Source organism: Entelurus aequoreus, linkage group LG03 (assembly GCF_033978785.1).
Source record: "Entelurus aequoreus isolate RoL-2023_Sb linkage group LG03, RoL_Eaeq_v1.1, whole genome shotgun sequence".
Classification (NCBI taxonomy): Eukaryota; Metazoa; Chordata; class Actinopteri; order Syngnathiformes; family Syngnathidae; genus Entelurus; species Entelurus aequoreus.
Genome location: NC_084733.1, coordinates 45,691,183 through 45,704,792, shown reverse-complemented (window position 1 = coordinate 45,704,792; position 13,610 = coordinate 45,691,183). Strand labels below are relative to the sequence as shown.

The following is a 13,610-nucleotide window of genomic DNA, read 5'->3' as shown; positions in this document are numbered from 1 at the left end:
TCTTATATGTAATAGAAATGTGTAGGGGGGGTGTATGGTGTGTGTTCATTAAATATGTATTCTGATATATATTCTTCACAGAAAATGAGCCAAAGCCAGTGAGTCTCAGTTTGAAAATATAATTAATTGTATCATTTTTCTTTTAATAAAAATCGAAAACGGGTCACCACACAAGGGTTAAGAGAACACATTTATGCAGTGCAAAAGTCACTTTGACATAGCAAAACCGCGTAGTTGGATTGATACAAGGAGCTGGATTACACATTAAAAAATACAAAACGGATTTACACCGCAACCCCGAAAGGGATAAGCTGTAGAAAATGGATTGATGGATGGATGGATTTACAAAAAAAGACTAAAGAGAGGGAATACTTGATTTTTGTGAGGGTCTGATTAAAAGGCGTGGTATGGGAATTACTATGGGAAATAATTAGGGTAACTTCCCTCTATGAATTAATAAAGTAAATATTTCACAAAATCAAGCAAACAACTCACATTTCTGCAACTATTTTTTAAAAATAAAAATTAAAAAAATTTATTAAACTTAGAGTAGTCAGTGTACAGGTTAAAAAGTGGTATACCCTCCTGACAACCAGCGTCCTCTGCAGTGGACCTTTGTTTTTGGTCTATTTCTTTTGTTAGTTAAATTTTTGGTAAAAATTAAAAAAAACTTATGCAAAACACAAATGTCTACTGCAGAAAACACTGTCTCTCAGGAGGACATTGTTATTGAGCCATACTTTAAAGGCCTACTGAAACCCACTACTACCGACCACGCAGTCTGATAGTTTATACATCAATGATGAAATCTTAACATTGCAACACATGCCAATACGGCCGGGTTAACTTATAAAGTGCAATTTTAAATTTCCCGCGAAACTTCCGGTTGAAAACGTCTATGTATGATGACGTTTGCGCGTGACGTCGATGGTTGAAACGGAAGTATTCGGACACATTGCATCCCAATACACACAGCTCTGTTTTCATCGCAAAATTCCACAGTATTCTGGACATCTGTGTTGGTGAATCTTTTGCAATTTGTTTAATGAACAATGGAGACTGCAAAGAAGAAAACTGTAGGTGGGATCGGTGTATTAGCGGCTGGCTGCAGCAACACAACCAGGAGGACTTTGACTTGGATAGCAGACGCGCTATCCGACGCTAGCCTCAGACCGCATCGATGATTGGGTGAAGTCCTTCGTCGCGCCGTCGATCGCTGGAACGCAGGTGAGCACGGGTGTTGATGAGCAGATGATGGCTGGCGTAGGTGGAGCGCTAATGTTTTTATCATAGCTCTGACGAGGTCCCGTAGCTAAGTTAGCTTCAATGGTGTCGTTTGCAACAGCATTGCTAGACTTCGACAGGCGGCACGGCATTAACCGTGTATTTACAGGTCCAGTGTTTGGTTCGGTGTCTCCTGATAGTAGTATTGTTGATTTTCTGTCTATCCTTCCAGTCAGGGGCTTATTTCTTTTGTTTCTATCTGCATTCAAGCACGATGCTATCACGTTAGCTCCATAGCTAAAGTGCTTCACCGATGTATTGTCGTGGAGATAAAAGTCACTGTGAATGTCCATTTCGCGTTCTCGACTCTCATTTTCAAGAGGATATAGTATCCGAGGTGGTTTAAAATACAAATCCGTGATCCACAATAGAAAAAGGAGAAAGTGTGGAATCCAATGAGCCCTTTTACCTAAGTTACGGTCAGAGCGAAAAAAGATACGTCCTGCACTGCACTCTAGTCCTTCACTCTCACGTTCCTCATCCACAAATCTTTCATCCTGGCTCAAATTAATGGGGTAATCGTCGCTTTCTCGGTCCGAATCGCTCTCGCTGCTGGTGTAAACAATGGGGAAATGTGAGGAGCCCTTCTACCTGCGACGTCAAGCTACTTCCGGTACAGGCAAGGCTTTTTTTATCAGCGACCAAAAGTTGCGAACTTTATCGTCGATGTTCTCTACTAAATCCTTTCAGCAAAAATATGGCAATATCGCAAAATGATTAAGTATGACACATAGAATGGATCTCCTATCCCCGTTTAAATAAAACAATTTCATTTAGTAGGCCTTTAACCTTCTTGGGCATGTAATTCACCAGAGGCAATTGAGCCACTGGGGTTTCATGTGTGGAGACATGCATGGCCAGCCCATCACCTTTACTGTCAGCTTCCTCAGCAAGGCACTTGTCATTTTGGAAGTTTGTTTGAGCATATCAGGTTGGAAGACGGACATCAATCAATCAATCAATCAAAGTTTACTTATATAGCCCTTAATCACAAGTGTCTCAAAGGGCTGCACAAGCCACGACGACATCCTCACCTTAGATCCCACATCAGGGCAAGAAAAAACTCAACCCAATGGGAACAACGAGAAACCTTGGAAGGGACCACAGATGTGGGGATTCCCCCTCCCCCTTGGGTGACCGGTGCAATGGATGCCAAGTGGATACAGTTAATAATGTGAGAGTCCAGTACATAGTGGGGCCAGCAGGGGATCATCTTGAACGGAGACAAGTCAGCAGCGCAGAGACGTCCCCAACTGATGCACAGAGTGGTCCACCTCGGGTCCCGGCTTTGAACAGGTAGTCCATCATCTGTGTTCACATGTGGCCTTAACGTACATACTCTAATTCACATATTCCTCAAACCCTAGCTCTACAGTGCCAGCAGCAGTCCTGCAGACCCTGGCCATGACACAACTACCATGCTTCACTGTAGGCAAGGCAGTTATCTTGGTACTTGCTTGATTCGCTCTGTGTTGAGTAGAAACATAAAATCTCTACTACTAACGTAAAATTCAGAAATAAATATACAAATAAGAATTAAATGTATTTATTTTTATAATACATATATAAATGATTCCCGGGCGCAGCCACCGCTGCTGCTCACCTCACCTCCCAGGGGGTGAGGGTGATGGGTCAAATGCAGAGGATAATCTCACCACACCTAGTGTGTGTGTGACAATCATTGGTACTTTAACTTTAACTTCATATACACAACAAGAATACAAATTTGCGCATGACGTAAAAAATCGGTACTACTGAACCTGCTGAACAGCTTTTTATCAGGCGCTAATATCCCTCTTGGCGAAGCAGTAAAAGTGGCAATGTGGGAAATTTTTCATTTAAAAAGGGTTTGCAAACAAACCACTCCCAATTGCAAATGTATTCTCATCATTCATGTAAATGAGCCATTTAAAGATTTGACTCATTTGCGAACGTCACATCGTTACTGTACGCCAGGGATATCCAACTAAATGTTTTAGGGGTCACATTTCTAACGACCGGGGGGCTGGATTCTCCCTTTTTTGTTAGTCTTATTTTAGATATTCCGGAGAGCCAGCACCCTCTACAGTAGACAATTGATGATAGCTTATGTTGGTCTCTGCTGTTTTTAAGGTACTTCTGGGGAAAAAAAAAAGCTAGTCAAAGATAATTTCTATAACAGCACTTTAGTGTTTTTAAGAATCTGCTGCAAAAATGTGTGTCTCTCACAAGTTCTTTTAACTGAACTCACAGACCACCAGTTGAATAGCCCAAAATGATGAAAAAGAGAGACCAAATGGAACTTTGAGGAGCACCACTTAAAACGTAATAAGTTGAACAAATGACCACTGACTGCATCTGAAGTAAAGAAGCTACAGCAACACCTTAATTACATAAGTCACACTATGAAAAAAATTAGTCCCCAGTGTTTGCTAGCAAGGTTAAAATGTCAATGCAAGGATTATCTGCCAGTGTGTTTACAGTGGTCCAAGTTCCTCTATACAACAGGAACACTCCAGTGTTTTAAGAATTTACTGCAAAAATGTCTGTCTCCCCAGTTTTGAAACTGAACTCGCTGGTTGGTCTGGCGTCATTCCCGGGCCAGATTTAACCGCCGGGTCACCAATTAAATGTATTTTTGTCCTCAAAATTCTGCACACAATACCCCGTAATTCTTTTTTTTAAATTTGCAAACATTTTTTAAGACTAAAAAGATTTCATGTACATAAGTATTCACAGCCTATGCTCAATACTTTGCTGATGCACCTTTAGCAGCAATTACAGCCTCAAGTATTTTTGAATACGATGCCACAGCTTGGCACACCTATCCTTGGGCAGTTTTGCCCGTTCTTCTTTGCAGCGCCTCTCAAGCTCCATCAGGTTGGATGGGAAGTGTTGGTTTTCATGAAGGATGTATCTGTACATTACGGCATTCATATTTCGCTTTATCCTAACTACTTTCCCAGTTCCTGCCACTAAAAAACATCCCCACAGCATGATGCTACCACCGCCAAGCTTTACTGTAGGGATGGTATTAGTCTGGTAATGAGCAGTGCCTGGTTTCCTCCAAACATGATGCCTTGTATTCACCCCAAAGAGTTCAATCTTAGTCTCATCAGACAAGAGAATGTTGTTTCTCATGGTCTGAGAGTATTTCAGGTGCATTTTGTTAAACGTTTTACTAATAAATTGCTTTTGTCTGGCCACTATACCATACAGGTGTGATTGGTGGATTGCTGCAGACATGGTTGTCCTTTTGGAAGGTTCTTCTCTCTCCACAGAGGAATGCTGTAACTCTGACAGAGTGACCATAGGGTTCTTGGTCACCTCCCTGACTAGACTAAGATGAATGCAGCAATATACAGAGACATCCTGGATGAAAACCGACGCTTCCCATCCAACCTGATGAGCTTGAGGTGCTGCAAAGAGGAATTGGCGAAACTGCCCACAGATGGCTCTGCCAAGCTTGTGACATCGTATTCAAAAAGACTTTAGGCTGTAATTGCTGCCAAAGGTGCATCAACAAAGTATTGAGCAAAGGCTGTGAATACCAATGTAATAATGATTGTTTAGTTTAAATAAATTTGCTAATTAAAAAAATATATATATATTTTATATCGCCATTATGGGGTATTGTGTGAAGAATTTTGAGGACCAAAATTAATTTATTCCATTTTGGAATAAGGATGCACTGACAAAGTGAAGTACTGTAAATACTTTCTGGATGCACTGTAAGGTTTTTTGGATCGCACCACATTTTCACGCACAATACCCACATGCAGACTTAAGATGAGGCCACACAGTTCCTTACAGGCTCAAACCAAATCACCCTCCATCAACACCGGCAAATATGAACAATGCAAGGTCCATTTTGGGAGCTTGGTTGGCGAGAGTTCTCCAGGAACTGTCGCCTAGTGAGGTTGAGGTAGCAAACTGATTCGTGTGGATAAGGCACTGCCAAGAGGGTGTGGCAGCACATACAGACAGCCACCTTTGTTTGGACTAGCTCAGTTTAACCACGAGGACGTTCACATCTACATGTGCTTGAGCTAAAGCGCCTCACATGGCCCAACATGGGAGTCAAGGATCCGCTGGATGTGCTTAGTCTGTGTCTGCACTGAGGAAATAACACACCAGTAAGGTCAAAAGAGTGAAATAGTTTTGAATCTTTTCCAGTTTGCCTTCACCAGACCAGCAGCTTCGCTTCGTCTAATACTGGTGCGTTTAATCAGTAGATGTTTAACTTCTCAGCTATGTGGAGTTACTGTGCAGAACCAGGACACTTCAGTCTGGGCGTTGGAAAGCACTAGTGGGGAATGTGGGGGTGGGGTTGGGTGGGGGTGGTCCAAGCACAATTTCACCAATAATCTTGATTGCATTACAACACATTAACCATCACTGTTGTGGGTCAAGAGCTTCCACTCCATGTTCCTAATAGATCAACAAATCAATTGCATACAGTACATACAGAGTGATACAACATTATGTCCCGAACAAAACCAAATATTTTGGAACACATAGTAACTTCTGCAGTGTATTTTTGTGTTTTTTTCTTCAAAATGTGTAATTCTGACATAAGAAATAGACAAAAACAAATCTCCACAGCAGAGGATGCTGCTTCTCAGGAGAGCATACGGTACTGTACTTCAGACAAATGAAGACAATGATTGTTTATTTTGTTCAACTACTTCAGGGGTCCCCAAACTTTTTGAATCGGGGGCCGCATTGGGTTAAAAAAATTTGGCCGGGCTGTATATATATATATATATATATATATATATACATACATATATATATATATATATATATATATATATATATATATATATATATATATATATATATATATATATATATATATATATATATATATATATATATATATATATATATATATATATATATATATATATATATATATACATTGTCTTTATATTCCAGCGAGTTAATCCGTTTTGTCATTTAACATCAATTAACATTGATGTTCATCAACATTTAACATTGTCACGTTATCGATGGGAAAATTCATTTTTAGACAATATGATTTGCCTGAGCGGCTAGGAGACACCGAGAGTAACAAGCGGTATAAAATGGATTAAAAAGGAAAGATAAAATAAAATAAACACTTTTTTTTTTAACTTGGGACTTCCGGTGGGCCGGATTTTGGATGCTTGGGGGCCGGATCCAGCCCGCGGGCCGTAGTTTGGGGACCCCTGAACTACTTGCTTGAAGTAGGTTTAGTTTTGCTGACGCTAGAAGTGGAAAGTAGGAATGTTCTGATTATTGTTTTATGTTGCTGATTCCGATACCCATCAATGTTACCTCCAAGGTGCGCGCCTGCACAATTGCGCACTGCTCCTGTGTATTCTGTGCATGGAAAATCTATGCAGCGCACAAAATCCAAATCCAAAACACAACCTAAACTCTACACCAGACCTGGGCAAATGAAAGCCCGCAGGAGGTCTCCAAATAAATTGAAAATATATATATATATACATATACATATATATATATATATATATATATATATATATATATATATATATATATATATATATATATATATATATATATATATATATATATATATATATATATATATATATATATATATATAAAAAATAAAAAACATTAATAAAAAAATACTTTTTAAAATAAATATTATGAATTTAAAAAGTAAAAAATAATTTTCAAAAATATAAAAAAATTTTTTACTTTTACCATTGAAGCTGGAGCCGCCTATACAATGTGAAGTGTATTTTTCAAATTACCGTAAGTCTTGAACTATAGAGAGTATTCCAATGGTTGGAATTTGCGCTTTTTAGTGTTATACGTCATTTGTACTGAACAAAAATATAAACGCATCCCTTTTGCTCCCATTTTTCATGAGTTGAACTCAAACTTCTAAAACTTTTACTATACAGTATACGCAAAAGACCTATTCCTCTCAAATATGTCTAAATCTGTGTTAGTGAGCATTTTTTTATTTGATAATCTATCCCACCTCACAGGTGTGGAATATCAAGATGCTGACTAAACAGCATGATTAATGCACAGGTGTGCGTTAGGCTGCCCACAATAAAAGGCCACTCTGAGACGTGCAGTTTTATCACACAGCACACTGCCACAGATGTCGCAAGGTTTGAGGGAGCATGCAGTTGGTGTGTTGAGTGCAGGAATGTCCACCAGAGCTGTTGCCCATGAATTGAATGTTCATTCTCCACCATTAGCCGTCTCCAAAAGCGTTTCAGAGAATTTGGCAGTACATCCAACAGGCCTCACAACCGCAGACCAAGTGTAACCACACCAGCCCATTAAATTATACATAGCAATTGTAATAAAACACCCATTGCAAATAATTTTTGTTCATTTAAGAAAATTATAAGGGGCTAAATAAATAAAAGGGGCTCTCCCTTAGAGATAGGGTGAGAAGCTCTGCCATCCGGGAGGAGCTCAAAGTAAAGCCGCTGCTCCTCCACATCGAGAGGAGCCAGATGAGGTGGTTCGGGCATCTGGTCAGGATGCCACCCGAACGCCTCCCTAGGGAGGTGTTTAGGGCACGTGCGACCGGTAGGAGGCCACGGGGAAGACCCAGGACACGTTGGGAAGACTATGTCTCCCGGCTGGCCTGGGAACGCCTCGGGATCCCCCGGGAAGAGCTGGACGAAGTGGCTGGGGAGAGGGAAGTCTGGGTTTCCCTGCTTAGGCTGCTGCCCCCGCGACGCGACCTCGGATAAGCGGAAGAAGATGGATGGATGGATGGAAGAAAATTATTGGAAATTAAAATGAGCTACTCAGTATTCTAAAACAGTAAGTGTGTGTATCGCTTTATTGTCGGCTATTTGGAGACACGACATACAGAGTTGAATTTAGATAAGATAACACATTAAGTGCAGAATAACTGCATTTTATATCGTTTGAAGATGATTCCCCACGAGCTGCAACATTTGAAATACACTACTTTTTATATTTTACCAGACACATTAGGTAAATTTGCACAAAATATCGGTATCGGATCCATATCGCAGATTCCAGCCTGAATTTTTCTCGGTATCGGATCGGAAAGATAAATCAGTGGTATAGCACATCACTAGTGCTTGTTGAGAAAAGACAACAACATAATGTTTGCTGTTAACTTTGTTTTACATCCAGGATGGAACATCACAGTGGAATCCAAGTTTAAAACTTTTTTTGGAACAAATAACAGTTCTTGAATCCATATGAGAGGGACAAACCAGACCTTTAGAAGCAACATTCTAAAGTCCACTTCATAATTCTACCAGGGCAGTGCAAAATCATCAAGTCTGGTTGCAAAAGAAGAGTGTGCAGGATTGGCCTGCCCTTGTACAGAAGTCCCAATTTTTTTTACTTGTTGATATGAGTAGACATACAAACCAGCCTTCTCGGAGAGTTAAAAACAGTTAATGTTACAACCATAGTTTAGAATGAATCATTTAGTTCTAAGCCAAAACATAAAAGCAACGTATTCTTCTGAAAGGTTACGGCACTGTTTGTAAATGTAACTTGTCGTCACCTCGCTGGAAAGTAAATGACTATATGCATCCCACATCCGCTTCTATACAAACCTTATACCTGGTCTGCCAGATGTAGCAAGAAGAATCAGTAAAGGGTTGCAACGATTAATCCAGTTGCGTTATTCCGGACATCGCTTTATATAGAAAGCCTTATTTTTTCGGCTGTTAATTCAGCTGTGCTCTTTCGTGCTCCTTTGTCGTTGTCAAAGCTAAGTGCTATTTTTCTATTTTGTGTGCTTCTAAATATTTTATAGCCTTCTTTAGCCCTTCTCTAACACATTTTCTAGTCTTACCGAATTTACAAAGCACTTGCTCTCTTTGTTTCACCAATTCACTTTCAGCTAGTTGGCTGCTAAGCTAGCGGACCTAAGCTGAAGTCCCCCACTCCGAAGACAGCAAGAACTAGACTCAGTGAAGGAAAAAACGTGAGCATGCATTTGCGTTCTTCTTGCACCCTTCTCATGGAGAGGTTGTCCCTGCTAGAGGGACGTGTCTGCCAGTTAGAGCAGAGTAACTTTTTAACTTTAGAGGCTGTGGACACGCTTGCTGGCATTAGCCGTATTGAGCTAACTAGCCCAGTTTGTAGTAGCCCTAAATGGCCTACAAGGTACGGTAAGATGTATAACAGATTTCGCTCGTTAGATAGTCCTACACCCCAGACTACCGGCCATCACACCGCGACGTAAACAGCCGAAAATTTGTGGTCAATGGCACAATCGCGTTATATAGAATATCGCGTTATGTTAGGCTGCGTTATATCGAACTCTGAGTGTATAGTTCTTCTCAACAAGTAGAGACCACTGCCACAAATAGATTGCAGTCCTGTAGGACGAAGTTGTAGACAGAGACGATATATTGTTAAACACAAGAGTAATGTAAGTTTACAATAGCATAAATAAAGCAGAAAAAACTATATGGTAAGTGAGTCAACTGATGTTTGCACAGTAATGCAAGTTAGTATGCTAAGAAAGCCGCTACAGCCGTGCAACAGCATGTCTGGTAGGGGAGCAGGCTACATTCCTGACAGATTGATAATTACCCTCAGAGAAACTTTTCAGTCCAAGTTTGCTTGCATCCTCCCACCCTCTCTGTTGAAGTCACCCACTCCATTATTCCTTTCACCACCTCAGCACCTCCCTCACCTCCATGCCAAGGCAAAAGGATAGAGGCGGGGGCAAAGGGGAAGCCCTAATCTTAAACACCCAAGAGGTTGTAAAATTTGCAATTAAACTATATTTTTGGGAGAGATACGCCCTTAAAGTGGTACAAATATCTGTAGTCACTGTGACACACAGAGGTGGGTAGTTAAGGAATAGTTAAGAATTGTACTTGTCAGTAATTCAATAAAACATAATTTTTACTTTAACTTGAGTATTTTCTGTAAAGAAGAAATGCTTTTGTTACTCCGCTATAAGGATGTAACGATGTGAAAATGCTATATCACAGTTATTATGACCAAAACTATCCAGGTTATCATCATCATCACAGTGTTGTTAATATGCTCAAAATGTTGTTGTACACACACTGAAATCTTTTAAGCAAGTTGTATCTATTGTATTAAATACATAAACAACAAGCACACATTATAATTATATTGGCAAAATAACATTAAATATTATTTAATGATAAAGCTAAAAAGGGCGTTGCACATCCGGTTTATGTGACGTCATGTGGGTTCTTTTCCTGTTCACACTACAAGAATTCCACTTCCAACTACAGAAAACACGTTGTAGTAAGTTGTAGATAGGGTTGTACGGTATACCAGTACTAGTATAGTACCGCGATACTAATTAATCATATTCGGTACTATACCGCCTCTAAAAAGTACCGGTTCCACACCCCCTTTTTTTTTAATGGGCATGACGGCGCATTGTCATTGCTGGTTTTACAAGCAGAGGAGCATGTTCGGCAACGCACAATCAGGGAGTAGTTACAAACTGAAAATGTGTGTAGACAGAAAAGGGAGAATGGACGCATTTTGGCTTAAAAACTAACAATAAAGGTGAAGCTATAACACTGAAATGCCCTCAGGAAGAGGTGCTTTAAGACAGGGCTAGCTAGCTAATGGCTAACATCCAGCTGCAGTCTGCAGTGTTTTAGCTACTTCTAAATCACTAATCCTCGCCTCCATGGCGACAAATAAAGTACGTTTCTCACAAGTATCATCCCTGCAGGACGAGGAATAGCTAAACATTCTTCACTACACACTGTAGCTCACCGGCGTCACATTGTAAACAAACGCCATGGGTGGATCTACACCTAATAACATCCACTGTAATTATACCAAGTACAAGAGCGTATCTCGTCGATACTACTATGATTACAGTGATATTTTTCATCGTCACAAAATCTTTTTTCCTTTTTTTAAAATGATGTTTATAAACTCAGGAAATACGTCCCTGGACACATGAGGACTTCAATTATGACCATTGCATGATCCTTGATACCCAAATTTGTGGTATCATCTAAAACTAATCTAAAGCATCCAAACAACAGAAGAATAAGTGATTATTACATTTTAACAGAAGTGTAGATAGAACATGTTAAAAGAGAAAGTAAGCAGATATTAACAGTAAATGAACAAGTAGATTAATAATTCATTTTCTACCACTTGTCCTTAATAATTTTCACAAAATAATAGAATGGAAAATGACAATATGTTACTGCATATGTCAGCAGCTAAATTAGGAGCCTTTGTTTGCTTACTTACCAATAAAAGAAAAGTTGTCTCGTATGTTCACCATTTTATTTAAGGACAAAATTGCAATAAGAAACATATTTAATGTACCGTAAAAAAATTTGTTAAAATAAAGACAATAATGCCATTTTTTGTGGTCCCCTTTATTTACAAAAGTATCGAAAAGTATCGAAAACTTTCGAAATACATTTTGGTACCGGTACCAAAATATTGGTATCGGGACAACTCTAGTTACCATGAATTGATTAACATGGACCCCGACTTAAACAAGTTGAAAAACTTATTCGGGTGTTACCATTTAGTGGTCAATTGTACGGAATATGTACTGTACAATCAACTAATAAAAGTTTCAATCAATCAATAGTTGTAGATGCTTTTTAATGTTTTAGCTTTGCAGATGCTAACATTAGCCCTATTACAATGTCAACAGTAACTGTAAGATGGTATATTTTGCAGTACTGTTTCTTACATGCACACTCACGCACACATGTACACACACGCACACACACTCAAATGACGGTTGTAGTTACTAAACAAATCAGAAGTTACACGGTACTTGAGAAGTTTTTTCACTGAATACTTACTCAAGTAATTACTTGGGTGACTACATTTACTTATTTACTTGAGTCCCATTGCTTTAAACATGGATGTTGTCTTTCATCTCGGTCATTGTATTCTCAGTACATTCAATGAATCGCAACTAGACTGTTCAGTTTGTCTCAGAAGATGTTTCACCTCTCACAGACTTAGATTGGTCAGATTTAGAACATGCAAAGTCCCTTAGATGCATCAAAGAGGGCTTACACACCCAATGTGCAATGGCTTGTGCAATTAAATAACCAGTTTTCCTTTATACATACATTTTTTCTTAAGATCTTTCACATTCCCACACAGTAATAAGTCCTATGTGTTGGGTTTTATATTTAAAAATATTGCACATTGTAAAAATAAAAAAAAAGTAATGTTCCTGAGAAAATAATTGATATGGTTTTGTAAGATGTTGAAAAAGTGAATAATTTTGCAGGTATCATAGAACTCCACATTCCGATTTACACCCAAGTGCAATTTAGAGTCTGGAATTTACCCAAAAATGTTTGCACTGTGGGAGGAAACCTGAGAGAACATTAAAACTCCAAAAACATATCAGTTTTTCTTGTCTTTTGTTCTTTTCAAAATGTCAATTCTCCCTTGAGGTATTGCGAGATGTTTGCTTTGCTTCCAGAGGTTGTCAGGGGTCCAAATGAGCACTTTGTGACCCTCTGAACTGACAGGTCAGACACAACTATGTTGTTTAGTGCCAGTGAACACAGCTAGACAATCTGCCAGACCAAATACAAACGCAGCAGCTTCCATTCAGTACAAAGTTTCCCCCCCATTGAAATTACAGGTAGAAAAACAGTCAACAACATGTATGCCAAATATTGTTTGCGATAAGAAAGCCACTGATGAGTTACTCATCAGCTAATCCTATCGATCAACAGTCACACTCATCAGCTTGGAGTTTCCTCTCCCTGCAGGATGACACAAACACACAACTTTCAAACAAATGAGTGTGTACCTGTTGCAACACCTCATTGTTCTTCCAGTAACCCACTCCTGGCCCATCAGCTGCTTGTCTGGTGTGAGGCGGCGGGAAGCACTTCATGCTTTCTATCCTAGCAGCCACATCTGTGTCATCACCCTGTCTCAAACTTTATATACGGTATCTCTCAAGCCAAACCAGCATCAGCTGCGCCTCCGGCGATTACATAATTCACCTGTAATCTCCATGGGTACGTGCCCCGGCATGGCAAGGCCGGGAAATAAGGAGCACCACCAGTATGCGACACACCCTTTCTAAACAAATGTCTCAGCCTCACCTTACCAGTAGGTACAACAGCTATGAAAAAAACATATCCTTACTGTGTGACCTGTCTGCAATGTTGTGCAAAGTTAGGATTGAGACTTTAACTTCTAAAATCCAAAGTATCATTGTTATATTTTTAGTTGATGAGGTTATGCCTCACCAAGTCGGGCTCTGTGGGCTGCGTTCAAAAAAAACAAACTAAAACAGGAGCAAAATTGCAAAGTGAGAATGCAGCCTAATTCAAGTTTGCTGTCAGGCCAAGTCAGTG

General features: G+C 39.6%; 1 protein-coding gene across 2 annotated transcripts in view; it reads right to left on the bottom strand.

The window, feature by feature from the left end:
- LOC133646499 (uncharacterized protein KIAA1522 homolog) overlaps nucleotides 1–13,610 on the bottom strand; it is an 85,792-nt gene that overhangs the window by 71,554 nt on the left and 628 nt on the right. The window contains exon 1 of one of the 2 annotated variants that reach the window (XM_062041926.1): nucleotides 13,055–13,162. The exons of the other annotated variant lie outside the window; for it this stretch is intronic. Coding sequence (XP_061897910.1) covers nucleotides 13,055–13,141 — 87 coding nt within the window. The 5' untranslated portion in view covers nucleotides 13,142–13,162. Of the gene's footprint in view, nucleotides 1–13,054; nucleotides 13,163–13,610 lie in introns of those variants that run through there. 2 annotated transcript variants of the gene reach the window in all.